Source organism: Anguilla anguilla, chromosome 4 (genome assembly GCF_013347855.1).
Source record: "Anguilla anguilla isolate fAngAng1 chromosome 4, fAngAng1.pri, whole genome shotgun sequence".
NCBI lineage: Eukaryota > Metazoa > Chordata > Actinopteri > Anguilliformes > Anguillidae > Anguilla > Anguilla anguilla.
The window spans coordinates 58,210,703-58,237,771 of NC_049204.1; the positions used below are offsets into that span (position 1 = coordinate 58,210,703).

The window sequence follows — 27,069 nt, forward strand, 5'->3', positions numbered from 1 at the left end:
ATAGGATATTCATAAGATTTTACTCATTTATCCATTTCGCAGGATCAATTCTTCTATATTGTTATTTGTTGACTGATATTCAATTTGCCTGGTTCTAACTTCACAGTAAGCGATGTCATTCTTGCTATACTATGGTAGAGACAGTGAGCTCCATAATGTTTCGGACAAAGATATAAGTGTCTTAAAATTGACATGTGGTTAACGTGCAGATTCTCAACCTTTATAAAAGAGTATTTTTGTACATTTTGGTTTTACATGTAGACATTATATAATACTTTTTATGCATAGCCCCCCTATTTCAGGGCACCATAATGTTTGGGACAAATGGCTTCACAGGTGTTTCTAATTATTCAGGTGTCTTCAGTTGCTTCCTTAGTGCAGATATAAGATATATTAGTTGTATATTATATTAAACATATTATACAAAAAATAGTCGAAACTAATCTAATGAAGATTTTTGAATGACATTACTTAAAAAATAGATGTAAATTTCGTTCACATCCTGTTCTGTCCATCATTACTGTGTTTGCTCAATGCTATTTGTTAACCAGGTCTCTGCTATGGTCTATGTTTCAGCAGTTCCAGAATGATTGTCTGCTCCAGACTCACTTCCAGGAAGAATCCAAAACCACTTTTTTACAGGGCACTAATTACAGGGGTCTATCAATGGGAGTATTTATGAGATGTCAGCTGTTTGCCCAGAGCCTGGGGTAAACCATTCCTGACAGGATAATGGGGGGAGAAAATGACTCTACCTTTTCACCGAGAATTCCAAACCCTCCAGCAATTCCAAATAAGCCCACAGGTCCCTGGAAATAGAAAAAGTGCATTGTCAAGTATCAAATCAAGGTAAATACAGAAAACATAAAAAACACTGATCCGTTACTGTTAGATTCGCTCCAGCTTTTTCTTATATGTCACACAGAATTTAAGAAACAAAAAATGCAAATGTAGAGAAAGAGTGTATGAGGAAGGTAGGGACATGTTGTCCTGGGGACAAATTGTTTTTGGGAAAATACATCAATTAATATTTGTCTGTTCACAGAAAAAGCTGGGCTTAGACGTACACGGTCTGGGCATCCTGAGAATGCAATGTGAAAACGCAATAGACAAAAATAAGGCCCCAATGAGCTTCTTATCATAGAAGAACTGCTGCATATATGATATGATATTCCTAGCCCTGAAATCACACACTCCCTTTAAAGGGTTAATCAATAAAAAACAACAGGCCTGCTTCATTTTAATACAATGTTAAAACTTGAAACACTGATAAAAGTACAAAGCAGCAGAACAATGTTTTCTTTTAACAAATTGCAAGTAAAATAAGACATTGTGGATATGATTTTTTGCTGTAGAAATCTATATGTTCATTAGATTGGTATGGATTAACAATAACCAGATATGATACTGCTCAAACAAATCTGCTGACCACGTAATACTTCAAGACACAGTAGATCATGAATTTTTGTTCAGTCATATGTTCAAACTCTTATCAAAAAGCAGACGAGCTCATCTAAAATCTGATCCATTTCATGTAACTTTCATAGTTAAAAACTTTGTCCATGTAAAATTATGTGATACGCACTTCTACACAACACTTTAACTACACAACACTTCAGCGCTTAACTGGGATGACATTAACTTCATGAGTGAAATAATAGTCCTCTGCCTTTCACCATGCGCTTTGAGAATGATAACAGAAAACTCTGGGTAATGTAAATAAGTGAATAAACCAGAAGAGGATAATTGTTCCCAGATAGGATGTCTGGAAAATTAAGTACTGTGGATTTGATCAAATGCCAAAGAGAAAGCTGTAACCACAGCCAGCTCGTACAGGGCCCCGGTGTATTCCAGGGAAGAGGCTGGTAAACACATATTACTCTTACACATCCACGCCACAACCCAGTGAACACTTCTCTCACAAATGTCAGTGACACACTGTGTTTCTCTATTTACTTTCTTAACTCCTCCCTCAATAATATTAAGTGTCCTGTGAGCTCAGGATGAAATCAGAGAAGCCTGATCAATGACTGCCTGTCAGACAAAGCTTCATAGCTTTATTCATTCACGACTTTGTATAATATCATAGTATTTCAGGATAAAAAAGGTTCAGGGCCTAAATTATGCGCTTAGCTAAATCTGGCACATTTACATCTGCGCTACACCAGACAAACAGATAATAGTACACTTTCCCTGTTAACAAATTTCTATAAATAAACAAATGCATAATGACACAATTAAGTTTCTCTGCAGTCAAATCTGAATGGATATGCTAGACAATTAAGATTCACACAAAGCCTCCCCCCCCCCTCAAAACACGCACACACACACACACACAGTTATGTGAAGATGATTTCAGGGAATTCAACAAACAATCAGCCATTGCATAAAAAAATTGGATCAGATTCGATCATAATCTAGTCTTTGGCCCACTGACTTTTATTCGGTATTCAGCAAATCAAAAATATTTTATAGTTTCAGAGTACACCGTCACTTTAGTGTATTAGATTATGAAGAGTTGTGCGGTATATTTGAATGTCTGTTAAGTGATACTGAGATATGGAAGTAGAGCATATTTGGAAAACCAGGCCATCTCTTTTGACCCCTCAGTCACCTAAAGCCTTAGACGGAGTTTTTCAGACAATCTTTATCTTATTTATTTGGAAAGTGATGTAATGGCATTCATTAGCCCTCCATATGGTGCAGATCCCCTTTTACACAAGCCCGTGGCCCCTCCTAAGCTTCAAAGGGCTGTGCAGACTGTGGCAACTATTTAATCCTTCGCATGTGTGTGACTGTACGCAACGGAAACATGTTTGGTGGACTCTTAAGTGTACCATGCAAATACTATGGCACGGTCAAAAAAAAGGAGATTTATCGCATGGAAATGTGTCAGAATACTTCTTGCTTATTTGAAGGACACCTCTGAATAATGTGTAACCTGAGAATTTGTCTGTTGGGGTAACACCCTTTAGGTCCTACTTACTCTGAAATTCTTTTTGCATTTTTAGAAAGAGTTCTTCATTTTAACAACAATTACCAAGGTTTATAAAAATACTATGTGGATCTCATCACAGCCACAGTAATAGGACTACGGCAACTTTCTTGTATGATGCTACAAGGCCTTCTTGTTAAAAGAGCTTGTTTTGTGGCTGGAGATGGCTTACTTGAAAGACATGACATAGCCTATATTATAACAGAACACAAATACAGCTTAACTGACTGGTACATAAGTAGAATCAGAACAGATCATCACCTGGCCTGACCTCCTCAAGCCATGTCAACACAAGGGCTTCAGTTTGTCACATATAAAGACACTCTGTTTGTTAAACTGGAATCTGATGCACAAACGAAAGACCTTAGACCCTTCTCCACACCAAGATTTCATTTAATAATCAAGTGGGCTCCACAAGCAAAGTGACAGCATACTCTTCCCTCAGCTGCTAAACCTGTTGCCTAGAAACAAAAACCAGAATGTTTTTCACTGCATTTACAAAGGCTACAGAATGATAATGATAATGACATAATGAGACACAACCTCAACATGACCCTTCAGTCACCTTTAATGTAGAAACATGTCAGTCAATTATGCTTGCATGCAACATCAGCATTGAAAGCTCCATTATACCAGCAAAGCCCTTTAAAGCCATAATTTGCAATAAACCAGTCTTATTAACAATGTACAAATTCTGTAACTCAACACCATATGCCTAAAATCAAAGACAGGATTGTGCATTACTAAATGCTCAGAGATCTTCTGTCAGGTTGTTGCATTTAATTTAGAGCATGGGTGTCAAACTCCAGGCCTAGAGGGCCACAGTGTCTGCTGGCTTTTGGTGTGTTTCAGAAATGAGTGATTCATTTCAGTCATTGATTGACTAAAGAGTCCACACACCTTGTTCTCAAGGCTTTAATAGGCAGCTGATTAAAAGAAAACCACAAATACCAGCATGCAGTGCGGCCCTCCAAGACTGAAGTTTGTCACCTCTGATTCAGAGCTTTATAATAGATAAAATGTTAAAATGTTATAATGGATTCAGTGTTAGAAATATGAACCAATAGTGTCACAGCACAGATTATACATTTAACCATCAGATCAGACAGAAGTCAGTAATCATAATTTCAAGGAGAATAAGACTGATAATGTCCCCCTGAAGCATTTTTCCTCTGCAGTACAAGAATTAGACACCACCAGCACACCTATTTGACCAAACACAACAATCCAAGTGCATCCAAGTCCCTTTAGCATAATCATGAGACAATCACACCAAAGCGTGTCCTTTCAGCATCAACATCAACATCAAACAAAATAGCAACAAAAATGTCTTTCTCTTCTCCACCGATTTTGTTTTCCTTGGCAACTCACAAACCAACTGCAAATGAGTGGTACTTTCTAACAGACATTTCTAACATTGACTTTGACAGCTTTACACCAGTGCCTCCAGCAATCTTGAAGTGTGGTTGGCTGAGCCTGGTTCTAGCTTTCATTTTTTTCCCTCTACTGCAGGGGCTGCCAATATAGAGAATTCCAAGATAGAGAGAGTGAGGGAAACTAATGTTTATGGGGCTGATTTCTTTATCTATAGCAAAATAAAGTTTATTACCTTGCTAATTGTACAATGTTTACAGAGAGAAAGCAATCTACTAGAGTGAGGCATCCGTCCGCAAATAACCATAAAAATTTCGTAACATTTGAAATATTACATTGTAGATAACTTGTGAAAATTTATTAAGCCACAAATAAAAAATATTACTTGTTTTTAGTCCAAAATAAGCATATATATGTTCATACATTTCAAAAGCCTAAAAAAAAAATGTAACATCTCCAGCTTTACTGTAACTACATTGCACTTATGGCACTTCATTATTTAGCCTATGTATCATTAACATGACATTGAAAACCATTTTTCTCTGTTCCTGACTTGCACTTAACAGGTGGCAGTTCATCAAAACAATGATGGTTCTAATGTTTCAGCAATTATGACAGTTTCAGACATATTTATACTTGCGCTATAAGCAATCATTTTATGTCACTGCCTACTGGGAACCAACATTTTGTTATGTCTCATTTTTTCCCCACTCTGTCAAGTTTTATTACTGTTCTTAAAGAAACATTCAACAAGATTCAAACAATCCAATAATGGGCAACCACTGGGAGAAAAATATTTTTGACTTTTACACAGCCTTAAAACTGAAGCTAATTCTCTGTCTCAATGTGAGACTAGCACAGAGTACATTCCCATTAACTACATCACTACACTGCGGTCAACATACATTGGGGCAGGATTCGTAACAACAGTGTGTCAGAGGGAGACATGGTCACAAGGTAAAGTGTCATGATATTACAATCAGCCATACCAAAAAACTGCAACCTCATCAATGGAATCAAGAAAATAACGGAAGACATAACACAGGTGACAGGAGATCAATGAAAGCTCCACATCTGAGAAACAGAAAGCTACTATAGATAGATTTAAGAGGTTAAATTGCTCCGAATAAGCATGCAGTAAGTCAGCTTAAACCAGTCTTACTTGTGGCCCGATTTTTCCTGCATTCCCAATGTCTCCAATTTCCCCCTGAAATTAAACATCAAAAATATATTTTGTTATTATTCTTTGCATTCATGTCAGACAGTCATGCATCCAGCAGCACTACGTTTGCATAAATAAATGAAAAAGAAAAAAGTAAAACATGGTAATGTTTTAATATAAGGTCTTGCTGCTGATGCTAATATCCATGACAGCATAAAAAGAATACAATATGACCAAAAGCATCTGGACACCCCTTGGTCTGGGGCTGAATTTCATGGTTTGGGCTAGGCCCCTTAGTTCCAGTGAAGGCAAATCGTAATGCTACAGCATACAATCAAATTCTAGACAATTCTGTGCCCTTTGTGGTTTAAGCATGACCCTACTGATGTTTGATACACCTTGATCCACGATTCATATTCTGAATGACACACTGAAAAGAATGACAGTAGAAATTACACTACCTTCAGTCCTTCTGGCCCAGGCTCCCCAGCGTAACCTTTCCTTCCTGGTTTTCCCTGGGAGAGAAAAAAAGAGTCAGTCACACATAAAACATCAGTTCATAGAGCATGAGACAGAAATAACCCATTTAATGGAAATCAGTGTGCACCATATGTTTACTATGGGTATAAATCAATATAGCCAGGTTATTTTCTTTATTTTCAATTTACCAGCTTAAAAAGGCTACTTTACTTAGAGAAATAGCTGTCATTCCCACAAGAAATAAAATTGATTCCAACAGCTGTGCATATCTTGCGTGTTTTAACACAACACAGCTTTCTCTCCCAGGACAACAGAGAAACACCTGAGCACTGTGCGCACACGATGAACACAGTTTGGATATCCAGACCGTGAGAGCACCTGGGCCGTATAAATACTGTACACAAACTGTTTGAAGATGTGCAGACAGTGAAATGAGGCCACTTACAGTTGGCCCGGGACCTCCAGGTGGACCAAGGGGGCCTTCATCACCCTGAAAACACACACAAACATGTCTGTACACAAAGCAGCCCGCAGTATTCTGGGCATGGAGAGCAGCACCGCATATTTCCGCAGTGCATCATGCAACATTAAAGGGAACATGTTTCAATAATATAAATACAGCTGCTTTTCTCAGTTTCTCTCTCTCTCTCTTGTCCCTTCGATGTTTCCCCCTAAACAGGCCTCCATCCATTCCGGCATAAGACGTGTAGTGTAGAGCAACCAAACACTGAAAAAATGTTAAGTGGTAACGTAACCCTCAGGAAACACTGTAACGCGGTCCCCACATTACCTTTGGTTGCACTTGACCTAATTCTGCACGCGCTCAAATCACAATGTCATGACTGAATGTGCCCGATTTGATGAATAAGCAGCTCCCAGGGAGATTATTGCGGTCTGACATTGCTTTTATCTCAGGATTTCCTGACATAAAGTATGCCTTTCTTCCACTGGCCCACGGGAATGTTCCAGTCGGTGCACAGGCCTGTGCAGAGAGGTGCCAGGATCGTGTAACATCAGCACAATGGAAAGGTGTGTGTTTCCAAGGCATCCACTAATTGTCACGCATGGCAAATACAGTGCGTTCGCTGATTTTTTTTTAACCACCACTAGTGCAGGAGTTCTCCTTCAGCGAAATGTCTGCACTTCACCTCAAACACACATGCGTATAACTGAAAAGACAACCTTTATTACGGTCACTGACATGAATAACGAGAAAGAGCTGAGCAATGATGAGGATACCTCTATTCCTTTTGGGCCTGGAGGCCCAAGTGGCCCTCTGGAACCTTGAAGACCCTGAAACACCAAAACATAAACTGTAACTGAAACACGGTAACTGTGAGCCTTTGAAGAAACATGTATCGCACAATATAAAACTATGTCAGAATGAAAATTACAGTAACAAACAACACAAATGTATTTTTTATCAATGTACCAAAGCATCCAAGAAGCCAGAATAGGTACAGCATATTGCTCAGTGTTTGAAATTTGTCACCTTTGACACCTTGAGGAACCACTTGTCCAGATTTCTTAGAAAAAACATTAGCTTTTTGTGTAGTACAACAGTAGTGAATGTGCAACGTGCTGCTCGGGTAAATTGATTATATTACACTACCTTTGGACCTGGTGGACCATTGGGACCTGGGGCACCAATATCTCCAGGGAAACCCTGCAAGGAATACATTTCAACATTCCAAATGCGTCACAAGCAAGTGTCTCAGCAACGTCCACTGGGGCATCCACAAAACTGACCTTATTCAGTCCAAATCTGTTCATAACACTTTCCATGCCAAACACTACAGAAAGCTTGCATGTGGACCTGTAGTCACTTTTTTATGGCGTATGTAGGCAATTCCTATAAATCAAGGATTCTAGGCCAAAGCAGCCTTATAAGAACCTGATGTGAGTCATGCAGTGAGGTCTGTCAGAAACACCTGACACAACTGAACCTCTCACTCATATGTTACAGGTAGGAGGCACCCGTGGATGCATTTCAAGCTTTGAAACATTATAATCATTTGAATCTCATGAGATCTGTGTTTCTCTTATGTTCTTGCAATGTAAATTTGTGTCAAAGCTCAATGACCTTTCATCTGCCAAGTTATAGAATATCAGTAGAGAGTACACATAAAAGGACCCTGACCTAAATATTTGCGATTCTGAACTTAAATCCGTTAAGGCTCGGCCATTGGTGGAAACAAAACACAGACTTTGTTGTAATATGCTTGGTTAAAAAATCACTTTCGCACATATGTCTTCCCCAATTTGGAATTGCTTCTGAAGTCACCACTCTGCCAGCCATTCATAAGCAAGAAGCACTGAAGCCCACAGGCCAGGAGAGGCGTGTCTCTAACTGCTTATCTGTGGGGACCATTTGCATTTCTGGGAGGAACTGATGCAGTGGTGACACAAGAAACCTAACTGACTTTATCCCATGCTTCCCCTAGAAGGATGACTTCTACTGCAGTGGACCCCGAGTCAGTAAAATCAGCAAATGATATAACCAAGAATCAAATCTGCAGCAATATGGTCAAGCCTGGGCATGTGAATGGCACCTTTAGTGACTGTACTAGTTGGGAGTACATGGTTCTCTTTTCCACTAGTTTCTGGGTCTCTTTCTATGCATACAGAAAACACAGCACCCAGTAAATCCAGAAAAAAAAAAAAAAAAACATTTGGTATTTTTTTCAGCGATGCTCATACCAAGGAACAAAAAAATAAATAACACAGGAAACATACAATCAGATCATTGGCTGACCTTAACAAAGGAACCAGAATGTACATACGGAATAACTCAATTAAAAAAACTTCACTAATTGTAGTAAGAATGGAACACCACTAGGGGGCATCTCTTCATAAAAATCTTAGACGTGCAAAAATAATGCTCACTGAGCTCTCACTGAGCTCGATAAAGGAAACACCAAATGTCAGAGTGGATTAAATCACACAACGGTCTTGAGCATATGTGGCAAAAATTTGACCCATTTTCATACAGGTGATCAGGTGACCCAGGTGAAAAGTACACTATTTTGAAAGAGGCATTCCATTGGAAACTAACATACTACAAATGTGACCACTTCTGAAGAGCTCCTCACTACACAGCTGTAGGACACAATGGGAGGTGCTCTTTATTTATCCCCCTCAGTCCAGCTGCCAGCTGCTCTCCCTCCTATCACACTGCTCGCTTCAAATGCACAGCATCTGAAGTGCACATGTACACCTTCATGCAAGATTTAGGCCAAGAGACAGGATCAAAACCCACTTCAAGAACAGAATGTAGGACAGCTGACTGTACACAGCACGCATTCATAGGAACTGGGCCAACAAGCTTGATTACTGCTCAGTAGAACTCGCTGAACATGCACTTCATATTACGTTCAACTAAACACAATCGAGGGGACTGAGCGATTGTTTCTGTTTTTAAAAAGGGGTGTCCTTGAAATGTGTGGTGTCATAGTTCATCCAACTCTGCTTTTTAACTGTTGAAATAAACAAAAATACCTACAGCATAAACTCAGTATCCCTTCTCTTTCTATTCCTGAAACATCCTATCAATATACTTCACACAAACTGTCTTTTGACTGGCACGGGTTCTACTCTGATATAATATTCCAATGTAATACAATATAATAAAGTGTACGTATCTTCACAAATACCCCTTAAGGATTTAAAAGGACATGACTGTCATCAAGCAAGCAAGCAAGCTTTGGAAAGGCATTGTGTTGTGTGAGAGCAGTGACCTGGGGCTCTGCTTCTCTCTTTCAGCTTGAACAGAAGCCAAAGCTTGGTTAGCTGCTAAAACCTTCCTCTTGACACAAGCTCATTGGCTCCAACCACACTGAACTGAAATCCAATGATATGAGGTGTATCACTGCCCTAAACACATTCATGTAAATGCTGGCGATCCACAGAGTTCTGGAATTAGTTCCAGCTTTGGTCTTTGGATGGCCATTGATGGCATGGGATCAATACTCTATGGTAATCAAAGTGTCAATCATGCTACTGACCAGAGGAATCTCTCATACTATAGCCTCAGTATTACAGACTGTCAGAACCAAGAGTGAACAGCTGTTTTATAGACACAGTAGACAGCTGTCAGTGTGCTTTTGTACATTCTGACCCACAATAAAGATTCAATAACCAAACCCATACCCACCAAACCCAAAGAGGGCAGCATTTTGCTTCACTTTTCACACAGAGCACCACCTGCTGGATGCAGACAATCATAGACAGCACAACTATTCTAATAAGGGTTCTAAATGACTAATCACTGGAATTACTGTGTTCACAAAGAACGTTAACTGCCAATTTTCCAATTTCAGGGAGCATATGATTTTTGAATGCCCAGTTGTTGCGCATGTTCTTAAACTTGTATACGATTGCTTTTCCATATGAATATACTTTTTACGAACAGGACTTCAGTATGTACAGTGTACACATGATAATTAATAAACCTGACATCACATTTAAAGCCCTTTCCTGGTAAGTAATGCGTGAATAGCCGTGCCGCTGAAACGTCAATAGGACGGATTTCTTACCACTGGGCCAGGAGGGCCAGGAGGCCCCTGTGGTCCTATCTCGCCCATTTTCCCCTTTCAAACAGGAAGAGCAGGAGAAAAACAAATGTGTGATTAAAAACATCCCCGGCAGGCACGTGACTCACCGCCAGCACAGATCAAATCGAGGCTTTCACCCACACAACTCAAATCGTCTTGGTCACAGCTGCAATTTCCAGAAAACTGTTGACTGTGTTTATGTTGACAGCTGCCAACTTAAAAAATGCAACTCGTGGGTAGATTTAATAGCTGATACATAAGGTTCTGCAGTCTTGACCTGATGGTAGTTTCTGTATACATAGTCTAAGCAGGTTAACAAATGCCTGTTCAGTCAGGCACCATACAAGCCACTATGGTGCCACCCTAACCAGTAGGCACTGCAAAATGGATTTCTTGTGCAAAATTTGCACAGAATCAGGAACCTGTCAGGTAATGTAATCAGGACAAGTAACCGTATCTATTGTATGACACAGTATAGGCAAGCAAATGTTTATTATACATTGTATATCTGGAGCTGGTATCTATCAGTCACTTATACAATACGTTTCATTGAGTGAGGGAACCACGCTTTCTTGCTTTGCTCTCATTCACATTTCACCCTGGCAATGAACGGGTTTAATCATTATGCAGGTGTTAACAATAGACGTTAAAGGCTCACTAAGGTCAGTCCATAAAGAAGCATTTAAATAATGATGAGAAGTACAGCGGAGACTTACAGGTGGTCCTGGTTTCCCTCGTATCCCCGGCGGTCCTGGCAAGCCTGCTGCTCCCTGGGGCAAACATAAGGCACGGTGACTCGCAGCTCTCTAACCCCCCTCCCCCCCTCTCTCTGCACCTCAGCCCCCTCTCTCTCCCCTCCAAACCTCCCCCCCCCGCACCTCACCCCCCTTCTCCCCCCCCCCTGCACCTCACCCCCCCCTCCCCCCCCTTTGCACCTCACCCCCCCCTCCTCCCCCCCCCCTCTCTGCACCTCACCCCCAGCAGCAGCTCACATGCGCTGCCTGTGAAAGAAGCCCGAGGGGGGGGCGTTTATGGCTTTGTTTAGTCTGGCCTGCCGGGCCCCTGACGGTGCTGGTACCGGCTCCGTGTTTGTTTTCAGTGGGATTGGCTGCTAAGTGGGTTCCTTACGCTTGGAAGAAACGCTTCTCAGTGGGACGGATATGGCAACGTTCTACTCATTGCCGATGAGATTCGCCGAAAATCCTTCCAACCGCAGTGCGTTTGTTCTCAATTTAATGGACTCACTGAGAAGACTGATGTTGTAGCAAGTGTCCCATGCTTGCAGTTAGTGCTGTACTCCATTCCCAGATGAATAAATCATATTTAATAAAGTCATATTTTAGAAAAGTAAAAAATGATCTGGATTAAAACTTTCTGAGAAAATTAAATACTTACTAGGCAGACACAAGTAATGGAATACATTTTCCTGTTAGCAATCACTTTACAGATGTTTAATGAATCTGCTCCTACCTTGTCACCTTGGTAACCGTACTCTCCTGGCTCGCCCGTTAATCCCGGTTCGCCCTAAATTGGCAACATTGCACAGAGATATATAACAGAGACAAAACACTGCTCTTCAGTCAAAACCGACAAGTACAGCACAGCACTCAATGAGAGAGAAGGTCTCCTGTGAACCACAGAATGGCAGCTGACCCGGTATCACCCCAGTAGTTACCACAAAAAATGCATGGCGTCACTGAGCCAACAAGGTCATCAATAAGCATTTGAAAGAAAAAACCATCACTACCGAAATATTCTCCAGCTGTTTTTTTTTTACATTTACAAAGAGTTATCTAAAGAGCTGGACAGCATCCAATAGCATCTGACAGACTACACCTCAGAGCTCTAGGCCCTACCCAATTTATCAAGTTCTTAGTCTTCAGCCCATCCCACTCATGCACAAACTGAGCTATTGGCATTCACTGCAATAATAGAAATATTTAGATCACCTTATCACCTTTCATTCCAGGCTGCCCTGAACCTCCAGTCAGGCCCTGCCACGGAGAGAACAGGAGTTCTTTAAGTGTTGGGAAATGGAGTGGGGCAAAGATTGGGCATAGGAGTGGAGGGGGTGATCAGACACAGCTCAGCATACCTGAGGTCCCATTATGCCAGTCACTCCGCGTGGACCCTCAGGCCCCACGTCACCCTGTGAGGACAACCAGAGCACAGCAGTAAGACCCAGGCCACACACATTCAAAAGGGCCCTGCATCAGACTTTCAAAAAACCCCAACACTTTCCAGTAGATATTTCTGCCACAATGGGGTCTGTTGTATAACAAAGGGCATAGGCTATGTGTTCTCTGTCTCTCAGCTTTAAATATCCTCTATTTTCTGACTTCTTTTTACTTGTGAACGTGGATGCAGGATTAAGGTGGGGGGGGAGAGTGAAGGATCCATTTTTTATTGTTATCTCCGGTGTACAGGTATTGGTGCACTGTTCCTTGAGGGTGTATACTAATGTGTAGAATCATCACTTCAGTGCTGGTCCAGGGTTAGAAATTAGATGTACTCAGGCTGCCCAAAAACTAAGAATGAAGCCTTTATGTCGACAGTCGGGAGGGGGGTGCAGGGAAATGTCAGGGTTACACTGACATTTCCAGGTCCTTCTCAATTCAGTGAGGCTATTTTACCACCATACGTTAAAACATACAGAAATAACAATGAGGATACTGCTAAGGATAATACACATAAGTATTAAAGTATTATTCACACTGTCATCTTTGGCAATAAGAAGGTTTTGCAGGCACTGGGAGACTAAGAGTGGGGCGGGCAATTTAGCTGTGTTTAGTTGAGAGCTGTTTCGCATTAACGTTTTTGAAGGGGTTGTCACCAGCCTCAGCAGCACACCATAGGCTGAAGCCCACTGTGAGTGAAGACCTTTTCTTTAAGAGATTGATTGGATCCAGGGAGCTCACCTCAACATAGCCAGAGGCAAGGGCCCCTGCTAAATCTCCACATGCGGGGAGCTGGTGTTCCCACGGAAAAAAAAAAAAAAAAAAACACAGGGACATTTCTCCTCCCATATAACACATTCTATTGAGGTGAAACAACAAATCACCACTGGTCTAGAGTGAGCCACTGCAGTCTGTACACAAATATCTATGTTACAGAATCTGACTTGTGTAATTAATACAGTAATTTATTAATGGTTTCTCAGCTTATCTATTCATAGCTTCATTTTATAACCTCCATTTATGGTTAGTACTTAAGCAGGAGGCAGACCATGACAAAGAAAATGTCTACACTGGACACGCCTACCTCAACATCATATATTTGTACTGCTCACACTAAAAATATACAATGCCCCATGCACAAAATATGGCTTAAATGAAATGGTCCATCTGGTTTCAGTAATGATTGCCGTTTGATGGTGAAGCTCACAGGCTAATGGTACTGCAGGACAGAGACAAATCACACAAGTCCATAAAGTGCTTTCAGTCGACGGAATATGAACCTCCGTGGCTGAGCCTGACGGACCAAGCGTAACACGACCCGTGGTTCTCACAGAACCACAGAGGAAAAAGGTGATCCTCATCAACGCAGCACACGGGCTTATCTACATCAAAGGAAGCAGGGGTAGTCTTACTTTCAACTGTAGATCTCATAACTTAATATGTGCCAGAAGCTTTATGGAGAGGGTTCCTTCTGTAAACCTTAATGGGTTTATGCTGCAGTTTTTTTTTTTCTTCTTATTGTTATAGAACGTTAAATGAAAACAGCATACAATGGCTAAACTATGCAGTCAGACCTGTGACATGTTTATTATTATTATGCTATACCATCCTGCCTCTAAAGGCCAGCAATCTCACAACCCATCTTCACAGAAGTGCATTTGAACGTGTCTTCCTAACAGAGGAAGCATCCAGGATAATCACAAAGGATCCCACTGCACTCATTACAAGAGTTGGGGCTTCCTTGGTGTTCTAGCCAAATTTCTGTTCTCGATCATTTGATTTTTGCCATTAATCCATCTGTCAACTCTCTCCATCTTATGCTTATGTGTGGAGATAATTTACATGCAAAATAGCTGCTGTATTTGGTTCACCCAAGCAGGTGCTATATATTGATTGTGTCTGAGATGACTCACACCCCTTAAAGGTGCTTTGAGATCATAAAATGAAAGACACAGAAGAAATTATATTTTTTGTTTTATTTAAGTTAGTGTGTAAAGATGGAGTCATCTACTGACAATTATTAAAATCACAAAGTATGTTTATATACTAACTCTTAAAGAGGGACAAAAAACAACATTGAGAATGCACTGGTCCTGTGAATAATCACAGCTCAATGTCTTCTCTATTTTTACAAATAGGCCACCTAAGCCCTGATCATGATTCTTGTGCTGGAAGCTCCAATGATATGAGTCACATAGCACAAGACATTATAAGTGTGTGTGTGAGAGCATATTTACAGTACAAAGTCAGTAAATATGTACAGTTTACAGCTTCATACATTTAGTAAGATGATTTCAAGTCTCCATGGCTAAGGCGCTACCTACAAAAACATTATATTGGGTAATATATAATGCAATGTATAATGTATTACATGATAGGGGTTTAAAACTATACCTATGAATAAATATATAAGTAATAAATATTATATGGAGGGGGACTTGCATGTCTGTCTACAGAGATATGACCGGTTCCTTGCATGGCACATAAAAATATCCGCTTGGAATTTGAAAGGGTCTCTTTGGGAAACTTTCACTGTAAATAAGTGCTTCGCTGGGTTTCCCTTCACATCAATGGGACATGTGCTTTTCATTGCAGCACAACGAGCTCTGGTTCTGCTCCACCATGAAATCTCTTATGAACAACAGATCGCATTGGTCAAACCACTACAGTTAATGTAAAAAGATACAAAATGGTTTCCCCGGAAAGATGTAGCCAAGAACATTAAAGGATTGACAATTAATCTCCGGAATGTAAATTTATACGTGTTTTTATGCATATTACTGTTAATGGAAAAAATTCACAAAGGACAAAGATAAATGCCCGGGAATTAATTAAAAACATTGTATCTGGTGGCTATTGTCCCTTTTTGTTCTGTGAACTAATGTCACCCTATTTTCCACTGTCATCTTGTTTACTGAATCTGTGCAGGATGGCAGTAACCCACAAATATGAATTGACATGCTAGACTGGGGTAAAGTTTGCTACCCACAAACATCTGTAACTTTGAGAATTATACTAGCAGCTGTTGCTGGAGACTGACTGCATATTTTCTTGGGATTTCCTTGTAATTACTGAAGATAACAAATGGCATCAATTTGTGGAAACTCAGAAATAGTCCATGTTCATTTCCGTTATGCGAATGTGTACAGACAAAGCTTCCAAACACTGCCAGACTTATTGCTGCTTGAGAAATATTTTGGTGAAGAAAAACAACCAAATCACACAGCCAGTCCACTCAACTGAGTTATGGATCTTCACATATGCTGTAGATGCGCCTGACACCAGCGCAAAGATAACAGGGCAAATTACACCTATGGTCTCATTAAGGGACAATATAACTCCAGCAGGGCATGGTTTATTGGGTAGTGTCAGATTTTAAGGCTGTAGAGGTCACACTACTGTGCTATGGATACAGGAATCACATCAGAGAGAAGGTGTAGTGCATTTAATGACATGTAGGCCTGTCCTGATGCCAGAATAGAGAGAATAGCCCAATTTGTCTCTCTCCCTTTATGTTCCAAGTCAGAGTGCCAGGGAAGTCTTAGTAACTGGCTTATCTTCAGATCTCTGGCCTATGAGGATCTCTCATAGTTTGAATGTCTGCCAAGCTTTAAAGTGCATCAAATGGCACACTTTCCGATTGCTCACACACAGTGTAATTCTCACAAGCACACAAGAATAAGAAATCTATTGCATATACCAAGTATATCGGTGAAACATCCTCAGTGCCAAACAAATTTCATAGTTTAACTAGGAGAGTGCACTCAGTAGAGTGCAGATCTATAATAAATGACATAAAAAGCAAAGTCAGACTGAGAACAACCGTTCAAATAGAGTCCAGAACAGCCCTGGGGTGGTGTCAGGTGTGACGTGGGCAGGCAGCTATACTCACCCTCAGACCAGGAAATCCACCACTGCCAGTTCCGCCAATCGGCCCCTGTGGAACGTCAAGCAACGCTATGAGTGCGGGACATGGTCAGAAAGACAGTGACATCTGGGACAGCTATGTCCTCACACGCCATTTCGCATGGCTCTTTGCCTTCTGATGCTCCTGACGAGCACATTCAAGGCTAGCTTTCAATAACAACAGCTGGCACATTAGTCAATGTGGCTTGATTTATTGTGTCCTCTGGCTTACATATAGCAGTCACTAAAACTCCAAAGCAAAGATTTTAAAATTAAAAGTTGACAAACATTATCTGAAATATACTTCCAGGTTTTTCCATGCCAACTCAACTCCAGGCCATAATAGCCCATCCTGACAGGTTAGTCAGAATGCGCTGGAAGTCATATCTTTGGACAGACAGAATAGTATTCAGCCTTCGTAATCTAAAGCAGCCAGCTGCTTCTAAAGTCTTGAGTCAGAAAAATAGACAGCCAAAGGAGGAACACACTGCTAATGCTCATCACACTTTGTTTTAGAGAGACGGCAAGAGAGAACAGCCTAGGTGTGAGAGAGTCACAAATAATCTGTCCAGACTATGTTTCATGTATTAGTTGTCAGAAAAAGAAAAGACTTACTTGGTCGCCATCTGGTCCAGGAGGTCCCCTTTCACCAATGTCACCAACAACACCCTGAGTAGCAAAACCAGTACATTATTACTAGCAACTGATAAATGTAGTGCTCAGCGGTACTCGGTGTCTACTAGCTTTGTGTCTTTGTGATTTGCGTCTCTTTGTGCCATCAACTGATCCTTTTAGACAAAGATGAATGGACAATAGGATTAGCTAACAAAGGAATCAGCCTGTAGTTATGCAACCATTGGTCTGTACATGTCAAGTTGTTGAGTCCACCTGTTGTGTAATCTTATGAGGTAATTTCTACAGGTATTTGAATATCATCCATCTATCTGTCAACATTGCCAAAGTTTCAATGCAGAGAAAATTCAACACAGAACTCCAGGCAAGAAAAAAAAAACAAGTGCCAGCAAGGTACCCGGTCAATTCTACAGTGCATTGCATTTGGCACTGCAATGCACTGTAGAATTGACCGGGTACCTTGCTGGCACTTGTTTTTTTTTTCTTAAGAGTGCTAGCACTTTCCAAGTTTAAACAGTTTAAACAAAACACGTATAAGTACTGTACTAGTCATGTACACAATATGCATACATATAACATACAAATGAGTGTTATGACTTGTTGTACAGATGCCTTTTAACCTATCCAGATAGCCTATGGTGACCTTACAGTAAACTAAACCTCATTTAAAGAGTGCTACACATACACTTACAGGGTTGTGTAATATTGTGACCGGTATTTACCCCCATTATCATGAGTGAAAATGATGGATGCCAAATGAAGAATTTTCTAAATGCAATTTGCTTTTCCTTAAACTTGACAAGCGTTATTGACAGTTGATTAATATGGTTTGCCTGAGTGACATGTCCACCAATTCAGCGGCAATTCCGTACCTGTCTTCCTTTAGGGCCTTTCTTCCCAGTGGGTCCAGGAATGCCCTGTGAACAAGAGGGAAAGGGAAAAGGCAAAGTGAGTTTCTGAGGTAGACAAATTTCTCTGTTTTTCATATAACCTGTTATGTAAACTGCTTCTAAGCAAAAACAATGGTACTGTGTTTTACTGGAAGTTAATATCTCTGAGGTTCTACTGTGTTATCCAATATATTTCTCAGTACAAATTACAATGTACATTTCAAGTTTTGTTCTTTACAAGTCAGTCTTGATGTGACTGGTATGTCAGTACTGGTAAAACAGATTCTACTGTCACAAAAATAATTTGAATACACTAGATATACAGGGAAAATATATTTTTGTTGCGTAAGGGTTGTCCCCCACAGGAAAATACAGAGCACATGGCAGAATACTGTATGGACATGCTCCCGTATAATTTGTTGGTGAAGCTTTTTTTTTCAGAAACACAAGTAGAGGCAGCAATAAAGACCAGCAGTGAAGTGGCAAGTTGAGCATTACAATTAAAACAAAATATTTCCTATTCCCTTGTGCTAAGTTGTTTCCTTCCAAACCTTTTTCAGAACTCCTAATATTTTAGCTTGTTCTTCTCCCTAGTTTGGCTTGGCATAAGTTAGGTCAGAGTAATGTTCACTGCCTGAACTGAACTGTGTTCTTGGCTATAAATAGCTGTACGCAATTAGTATTGTACCTAACTGAACCTGTGTTTTGTAATTGTCCAATGACCATGATATGCACTATTGTACGTCGCTTTGGAAAAAAAGTGCCTGCTAAATAAATGTAAAGTAATGTAATGTATACAGCGCTGGTTAAATGTACGAGTTTCTTCTTGATGAAGGCAGAGTCTATTTGGAATACTGGAGAGAACAGAGCATGGAAACAACTGCTCCCATATCGCCTGGGGAATGTCTGCCTTTCCTACGCCATAAAAAGCAGCTCAGTAGTTTATTATAGTGCTGTTAGAGGTCATAGCTGCCATTTGCTAGGGTACAGTGAACTCCATCAGAATGTGAATGTATTTCTGGACTGAACTGAATGCACTTCCTTTTAAAACAAGCCTGGTCACAAAGTAAAGTGGGCAATGAACTCAACACAGTCTGATAACACACTTCCCCTCCAGAGTTAGGATAGAGAATGTTCCAGGTAAAAACTAGGAGCAGTGGTCCTTAGTCATTTAAATGTGTACACACAACAACCTCGCTGCTGTCTATCCCCTGTCCGTCAAGTGTTTTATTTTATACTGAGACCAATACTTAAAGCACTTCAAAGTCAGAGTCATGTGACTTACTCTCTCCCCTTCCAGCCCAGGTGGTCCGGCCACACCCGGAGGCCCAATGAAGCCCTGAAACACAGACACAAACACGAAATTATGCAAAGGCAACATTAAATATCCGCTCCACACTTTCTAAAAATGTACCTTTACTCCCACCAAGGTTCTTCTCAGTCAGGGCTCCTTATTTAGTAAATTTATTTATTTTATTTATTTTTATCAGCAGGTGTGCTGACATTTGGGAATACAAACATGCTCTTTTTGCATTTTGGAAAACGTTTTGAACATAACTATTTGAAACTCAAGATGTTCTGCACAGTTCTGTTTTGGACAATCCTGGGGGTACTTTAAAATGAAAAAAGCTAAATCTGTAGAAATATGGCAGCATTCCTGTCAGATGGCTTACTACTGTATTCTGCAACAATTACCTCAGGTACCATGACTTTTTTCTGATAAAAATATACAGTATTGCTCTCATTTGTAAGATCTGCCCTGGGGACAATACTTCATTCACAGGCCGATCCAATATAGGGGCAAGCTCTCTCTCTCTCTCACTCACTCACTCACTCACTCACTCACGTACACACTCTATCACTCACTCTATATTTCTCTCTGATTACTAACAAGTAGACTACATATGCATTTTTAAATAACAATGAATATGAAACCCACAACTTTCTAACAAGTTTGTGGGGTTTGATGTGTGTGTAGGTTCTACTGCTCACAGTTCACAAAACAAGATATCCATCTACATTCATCTGACACTCACTAAATGATCTACGTCAGCGGGTTAGCCATTACCTCATGCAGTAGAGAAACTATCCTCCTCATAAAGTGTCTTTGTGCTTAAGAGCACAAGACACAAAAGCTGTTCTAATAATCTACATGGGCAGCAGTCTGGAAGGCAGCAGGTATCTGCTGTTTTGGTTTCTGGTTAACTAGAATCATATGTCCATTCACTCAAGTATGAAAAAAGAAATACGAGAAACTGCTAAATCATTACTCTCTGATCTCTGCTCTCTCTAACCCCCCATTCTATCTCTACTGCATTGCATACTGCTACTTGGAAAGGCTAGTAAATTCATGTAATAAAAAATGCACTGTTATAGAACATATGCACATTATTTTTATTTAGGACAGTTTAGTCTATGACATTTGAGTGTCATGTCACAGATACAGTACCAGAAGGTTTGGGAAGTTATTGGACACATACACAGAGAGGAATGAAAGACCAGACTGCTAAAAAAAAATTATATAAAATTATTTTTATAGCCTGTTTTCTTTCCTTTGTACCAGAGATGATCAGCATTTCAAAATGTAAGACATGACTTGGGAGGTGCACCATAATAGCACCTCAGAAACATAGCCCTTCCCCTGAAGCCCCACCCCCCTGCCCCACACACACTTGTCTCTTTTGTAAACCCTCTTCTCTCTCATTACTTTTGTTCCCTCTTCTTTGCTCTGTTTTTCACTTACTCCCTCTTTGTTTCTCCCATGTATTATCCTCTCACACCCTTTGAGGCTTCCTTTGCCTCCCTAGCGCTCAGTGATCAACTAAACTCACACTGTGTATATGTCAAGCTTCCCTCAACCTCCTTTTCCAACAATTAGCCAGATAATGATATGCGTTGTGAAGGCCTTCTTGCCTGTCAGGGTGTGTTATGCAAGGAATCCAGCTGCGCTCAAGGCAGCACATTTTCTGAATCTTGTGCTCTCTCTCTCTCTCTCTCGCTTTCACACTCTATCTCTCTCGCTCTCTCGCTTTCTCTCTCTCACTCTCCCTCTGTCTTGCTCTCCCTTTCTCTCTCTCTCTCTCTGTCTTGCTCTCCCTCTCTGTGTTTCTCTCTCTCTCTCATTCTCACTCTCCCCCCCCCCCCCCCCGCGCGCCCCCTCTCTCTCTCTCCCCTCAGCCCAGGCCCAGAACCCAACCCCCCATGCCTCTTCCGGGAGAGCAGAGCATTGCGGAGCGTGGAGCCTGCGCTTTGTTAAGAACACAGACCCAGAGCTGGCCCTCACACAAACCCAGGCCTGTCACTGTCTAATCCTTTCAGGAAATTAAATATTCACTTTTAAGGCGCACGGAGAACAGAGGACTTTGAGCACGTTTTAAGCCTGTGTTTTCTTTACTTACTCGCACACCTTTAGGACCTGGGTTACCTTCTGGCCCAGCCAACCCCTGTAACAGAGAGCCGTTCATGAGGACAATGCATTGTTATGCTTTACTCAGCACAAAGTTAATGCAGGACAGCGCACATCGATTCACATTCAACAAAAAAGTTAGGGCCTAATAAGTTAGGAGCAAATTATCGAATAAATAATCTCTTTGAGAATGAAAATGGAAGGAGTCGACAAGAGTTTCCATGGAAAATGAATGGTGAAGTATGTGTTGAATACATGTTGTACTTAAATATGCTCTCATGTTCAGACTTTGAAAGTCAATCAAATTTCATATGTATTCAGGCTTCTGTTCTTAACCTTGCTATGCATTTTTAGTAGATAGGATGTTGCACATGTGGGGTTCAGTAAAAGACAGGGATTCAGGACGCTGTACACTGAGGGAGACCCCGTGAGGGAAAAGGTCCGGAGAATAGTCACTGCACCTGCCTGCCAGGGTAACCTGCTGCCCCAGCCATGCCCGGGAGTCCTGGAATGCCCTGAATTGGGACAGAGAAAAGGGGCTGAAAGTGTGGAAGCACTAGACTTGGCCCTGACATTAGGTGGCACTGCCAGCCCGGGAATTAGGAAAGGGCAGTGTTTGACCTCTGGCTCCTGGCTGGGCCTACTCCACTTTCAGTCAATCCATGTCAAGTCCTCTTACCATTGTAGATAAACAGTACCCATTTATGTTTGTGCTTGGGGCAACCTGTCACCAGGAGCTGAAGCAATCACAGTGCCTAATGGAAAATGGTGTTCTATGCAAGAAATATCAAATGTATTTTCACATGTCAAATACATCATCACAAAACCTGTTTGTTGTGATATAGCTGGTGGAGGACTATAAGTGACCTACAAAGTACAAGTCAAAATGCAGATTTCTCAGACTCATATGAGTCATGATATCACCAGGAAGTTGCAGCATCCTACCTGTTCTCCTGGCAGACCTGGTGGTCCAGGATACCCCTTGAGACCCTACAAGTAACAACAACGAGAAAGGATCACTCAAGCAGAAAACATAATCTGCTTTACATTACCTGTTCAAAAGCTTCAGAGTGCTATGGGGTCACATGGGATCTCAGGAGGGGGGTGAGAGAAAAAAGCGGGTCTACCGAAATGCACTCTGACTCCCTCTTAGGACACCCCGTGCGTCTCTAATCCTCTCAGGAGACCGCCCCCAAAGCCGCATGGGGTCAAGCAGCACATAGGCCACCTGTCTTAAGAAACAAGCTGTTTGCAGTTATTTCCCTGCAAATACTTGGAAAGGAGTCAAACCTTTTAGCTACCTATTTCCACAGGCTGCTGACAAGGACCGAAATATCATGATGCAGGTAAGTGTAATAAAATAACACATAAAAATATAAAAAGTCTCATCATGTAAAAACAATTATTTTAATGTAAAACTTAATACAGCAGGTGTTCTTAATCTGCCAATAGGGGGTGCTATGCCTGCAATTAGTACTGTACAGAAGAGCAAAATCAGCTGTGTATTACGGGTATTACAATTTCTTTAAAGAATGACTGATGAATTGTTTTCTGATGCAGTTAGTTGCACTAGAGTGAAATGGAGACCTTTCATCTTATGGGGCATAATTGTAGAGTTTCTCTTGAGTTTGAATAAAGGTTTTTATTTGTGTCTATGACTACATTTTGCTTTAAAAATTAATATATTAATTAATAATCAAAGTTTTATAAAAGTAAAGAAAATAAAATACAGGCACTGTATTGTTTATCACTTAAATTTCAACCTGGAAAGCGATAACAGGAACAATTTTAATATTTCCAGAATTTCAAAAGCTGGATAATGACCAAATGGCATTGTCAAAAGCATTAGAAAGTTCAGATACACAACAATGAAACTATCAAAAAACTACAGTATCTTTTGAAAATAGCTCTATATTTTGATTTCAATATGAATCTGAACTGATTTTTCCAGAGAATCCAATTTCCAGAGAATCTGCACTGTCAGGGAACTAATCAGAACTTGCTCCTTGGGATGAAGATAAGCCCCTTTACTTCTGTATGTAGCCGGTTTACTTGATTTCCAACAGTTCCCACCTGCTTTTATATCTGCAACAGATGTTCAGGGCTGAGAAATCCATGGTCAGATTTACATTAGTTTTTTCTTCTGAGTAAAGCTCTTCCTAGAATTTGAGTGTCCTCTTACAATCATCATAACAAACTTGTTGGAAACAAAGGCCTGTGTAAGACAGGCCACATCATTAATTTCTTCAGAAGAGACCCACTGGGAACAAACAGCTTATTGACTTGATATTAGCTATAGCTACTACAAATATTTTGAACTCTCTAGTTGGGTAATAAGATGTGGACTATTACAGTACTATCAGAGAAACTTCTGTGAGATAGAGATATACTGCAAGACCAGGACAAAACCTAGTATATGGCTGGACCAAACTGGCCGACCAATGGTGTAACTTCATCAGTCAGTCACTCAGTCACAGACATGCACGGTGTAACTTCATCACTCACTCAGTCACTCAGTCACAGACATTTGCATTTATAGGGCTAAAATGTTTTTTGCTGTTGCGGTCCAGCTAAAAAAAAATAAAAAGGCCCTCTAGTTGTTTCTGAACTGTATCTTCTCTGTTGTTAAAAAGCAAATGTCAAAATGCATCAAATAAAAAGCTAAATGAAAATCAGTATATTGTTTATAACACAAATACAAATCAAAGCAAAAAGGAAAAATAAGCATCTATCTTTGGGAAAGGTTAGATCCACTTGCCATTTTGTGAGAATGCACTAACCGGGTTCTACCATCAGTAGTGCAACCTTCCGTTGAATGTGTTTCTTTTAAAATGCTACATTATCACCTGACACCCCCCTATGCTGGAGTAGTGGTCTCATTGCAGTATAGAAACAACTTGCTAGTTTCAGAATGACAGAACACCAGGATGCTCCAACTGTTCAGCAAATACAAACGTGTAATAAGAAATGAGGGTTGAAGGTTCTAGATTTAAGATAAAATATAGCTGCATGGTCAGCAACGAGCCAGATACCATTAAAGTGGCAAATGGAGGGGATCCAAAGATGTTTGGGCAAAAATGTCAATTATTAGGAGACAAACTTATGTACCAAGTGTCACAACTTCAGGACAAAATGCACAGAAGTGCTGAGGAGGAATGTTTTGTGAACAATATAAAGATGCCAGCCACAAACTGAAATGGCTGCCATTTTGTAATCTTTGAAGGCTTTTAGACTTCAACTGACAGTAGAAATTTATGGAAAACATGTTTGAAAGTCATTTAATTAATACTGCATTCATTTATTGCCTCATTAAAAAACTTACTTTTTCACAAACTATGTTCAGACACATCCACTGACAACACATACCAAATCTGGCATAATTCCGGTTTAGGGTTCATGAGAAGTTGTCTTTTGAAGTTATTTTAAAAATTCAAAATGGCGGGCAAAAATTATAGGAGGAACGTTTGGGTCCTAGAGGCAAAAATGTTAAGCATGAAGAGATACACCACTGTACTAAATTTGACAATTCTAGGATGAACGGGATGGTGGAGCTGAGGGCTTGACTCTGGGGCTTCTTGTTTATAGTGCCTCCTAATGGCCAACTCCTGCCATTTCTTCATACCTGGCCTGTACTACCTGTGCGCTGCCTGAAAATCCTGCCATGCTTATGCTCTCATACAGCTCCTATTGAATGTGTATTTGCTGGCAGATTTGCAGTTTATATTACCGGGGAGCCTGGGAATCCTGTTGGACCAGGTGGACCTGGAAGACCTGGATCACCCTAGAACAGATGGAAAAAAAAAGTCAGAAAATCCCATCGTCTTCTGCACTTTCCTGGTACCATGTGACATGCACTGAAGTTAGAATAAAGGTGTGAAGAAGCAGCTTAATTCCCAGCAGACAAGAACACGAGGAGACAGCCAGCTATAGATCTGCCAAGTAGTGATAGGAGAGCCAGTAATCTTAAAGGGCTGGCTGCCAAGAATCGTGAGAAACGCGACGAAGCCGTGGGGCAGCAATGATAGACATGCAGGAAGGACAGCCGAGGCTCAGCGGTATGCCACGCCCACCCCATCTGAGAAGGATTACGGGGATGCCAGCGAGCGGGTGCGAAGACGCGAAGATTAAAACAGGATATCAGGGTAGAGTAAGGGCATGCTGGGTAGCCATCCACCAGCCCATCTCTTTACCTTTACGCCAGATGGGGCCTGGCCCGGAGACAGTCCTGGATCACCCTTGGAGCCCTAATACAAATGGATTCATGAGGTCATTACCTATTATAATGGCCTACATATGAGCAACGACTTTTGCATGGCATGTGGGAGGCCAGTGGCAGGATGGCAACTAACTGTGCTCTCCAGGAGCTGTGCCACTGGGGTCACATTCATATCAGTTTTCCCATACTTAATAACTGGTAGGCAAGATATTTTTGTCACGGTCACCACAATTCATGAGCATCGAGTTACAAGCCTGCAGCTTTATGATTTCATACCACAGCTTTATGATTTTGAAATTTAATGAGTGCAGGAACAAATCTATGAACATATTTTAAAAACTTTGATACCAATGCAATGATCATATCAGTCACTAATATATGTAAATGGATTTTATCATGATTTATACATTAGCCCAAAGCTGAATTTTCTGGCCTCGTGCCATCTATCCCATTTTCTTTACACCATCCACTGATCACAGCATAGACGTGAAGACTGTCATATCGAAATAATGAGTACTATGACGATTTCTCTGCATGAATGTAGTTAGCATTTGCTTATAGATTTCAAATGATAACATCCAGGACTATTTCTTTTTCAATCACAAAAAGAAATCATCAGTTGCATATCTACTGTATATCTTCAAATTGAGGTCATAGCTACAAAATTCAAAGGCAGTGGGTGGAAAATGCAGCCCACGGACTGGATCCTGCCCATAGATTGCTTCAGTGTGGCTCACAATAATTCCAAGGCAAGATTATACTCTTCTGCCATAGAAACAAAAAAACAAAAAAAAGCACAGATTGTTGTATTTTGTTCAACATGCTGGTTTCCACACTCAAAGCCATAAAGTTTACTTTATTGATTAATGTTGTTCAGCAAGAAAGAAATTTCAATGTCTATGCATAGAATACAAGCTTATAATTGGCTGATTAATTTACTAATCACAAGTGCTAATGATCTAGCACAGGAGTCACACGAAATTAGCATGAGAAGTTGCTCAAATGTAGATTATACAAGACTATACTTACTACAAGATTTTTGTACAGCGAGCTATGTGATTACTTTTTAATTGTAAGTTATTCAACAAAAGCAATGAAAATGGTTTGAGAACTTTGGCTTACGTAATTATGTTAATGGACAGCACACATTTAAAAAGTGTCCTATTTAACAGTCTCAGCTGCAATACAACCCAATAAAAATACACGGCTAATTCTTTAATAAACTTAATCATCGCGATATAGAGGAGAACAAAAGCTATGGAACAGTGCTGATGCAA

At 40.6% G+C, this 27,069-nt stretch overlaps 1 protein-coding gene across 2 annotated transcripts in view; it reads right to left on the reverse strand.

Annotated features, from left to right (window-relative positions):
* Positions 1-27,069, reverse strand: part of LOC118226508 (collagen alpha-1(XXIV) chain) — an 86,772-nt gene that overhangs the window by 32,901 nt on the left and 26,802 nt on the right. Inside the window, exons 6-25 of one of the 2 annotated variants that reach the window (XM_035416211.1) lie at positions 25,767-25,820; positions 25,304-25,357; positions 22,522-22,566; positions 22,038-22,091; positions 21,569-21,613; positions 19,456-19,509; positions 18,153-18,197; positions 17,263-17,316; positions 16,634-16,678; positions 12,660-12,713; positions 12,514-12,558; positions 12,035-12,088; positions 11,281-11,334; positions 10,547-10,600; positions 7,624-7,677; positions 7,251-7,304; positions 6,457-6,501; positions 5,993-6,046; positions 5,532-5,576; positions 756-809 (exon numbers count right to left, since the gene is read on the reverse strand). In XM_035416211.1, coding sequence (XP_035272102.1) covers positions 756-809; positions 5,532-5,576; positions 5,993-6,046; positions 6,457-6,501; positions 7,251-7,304; positions 7,624-7,677; positions 10,547-10,600; positions 11,281-11,334; positions 12,035-12,088; positions 12,514-12,558; positions 12,660-12,713; positions 16,634-16,678; positions 17,263-17,316; positions 18,153-18,197; positions 19,456-19,509; positions 21,569-21,613; positions 22,038-22,091; positions 22,522-22,566; positions 25,304-25,357; positions 25,767-25,820 — 1,017 coding nt within the window. The remainder of the gene's footprint in view (positions 1-755; positions 810-5,531; positions 5,577-5,992; positions 6,047-6,456; positions 6,502-7,250; positions 7,305-7,623; positions 7,678-10,546; positions 10,601-11,280; positions 11,335-12,034; positions 12,089-12,513; positions 12,559-12,659; positions 12,714-16,633; positions 16,679-17,262; positions 17,317-18,152; positions 18,198-19,455; positions 19,510-21,568; positions 21,614-22,037; positions 22,092-22,521; positions 22,567-25,303; positions 25,358-25,766; positions 25,821-27,069) is intronic. The other variant, XM_035416212.1, reaches the window with a different exon arrangement.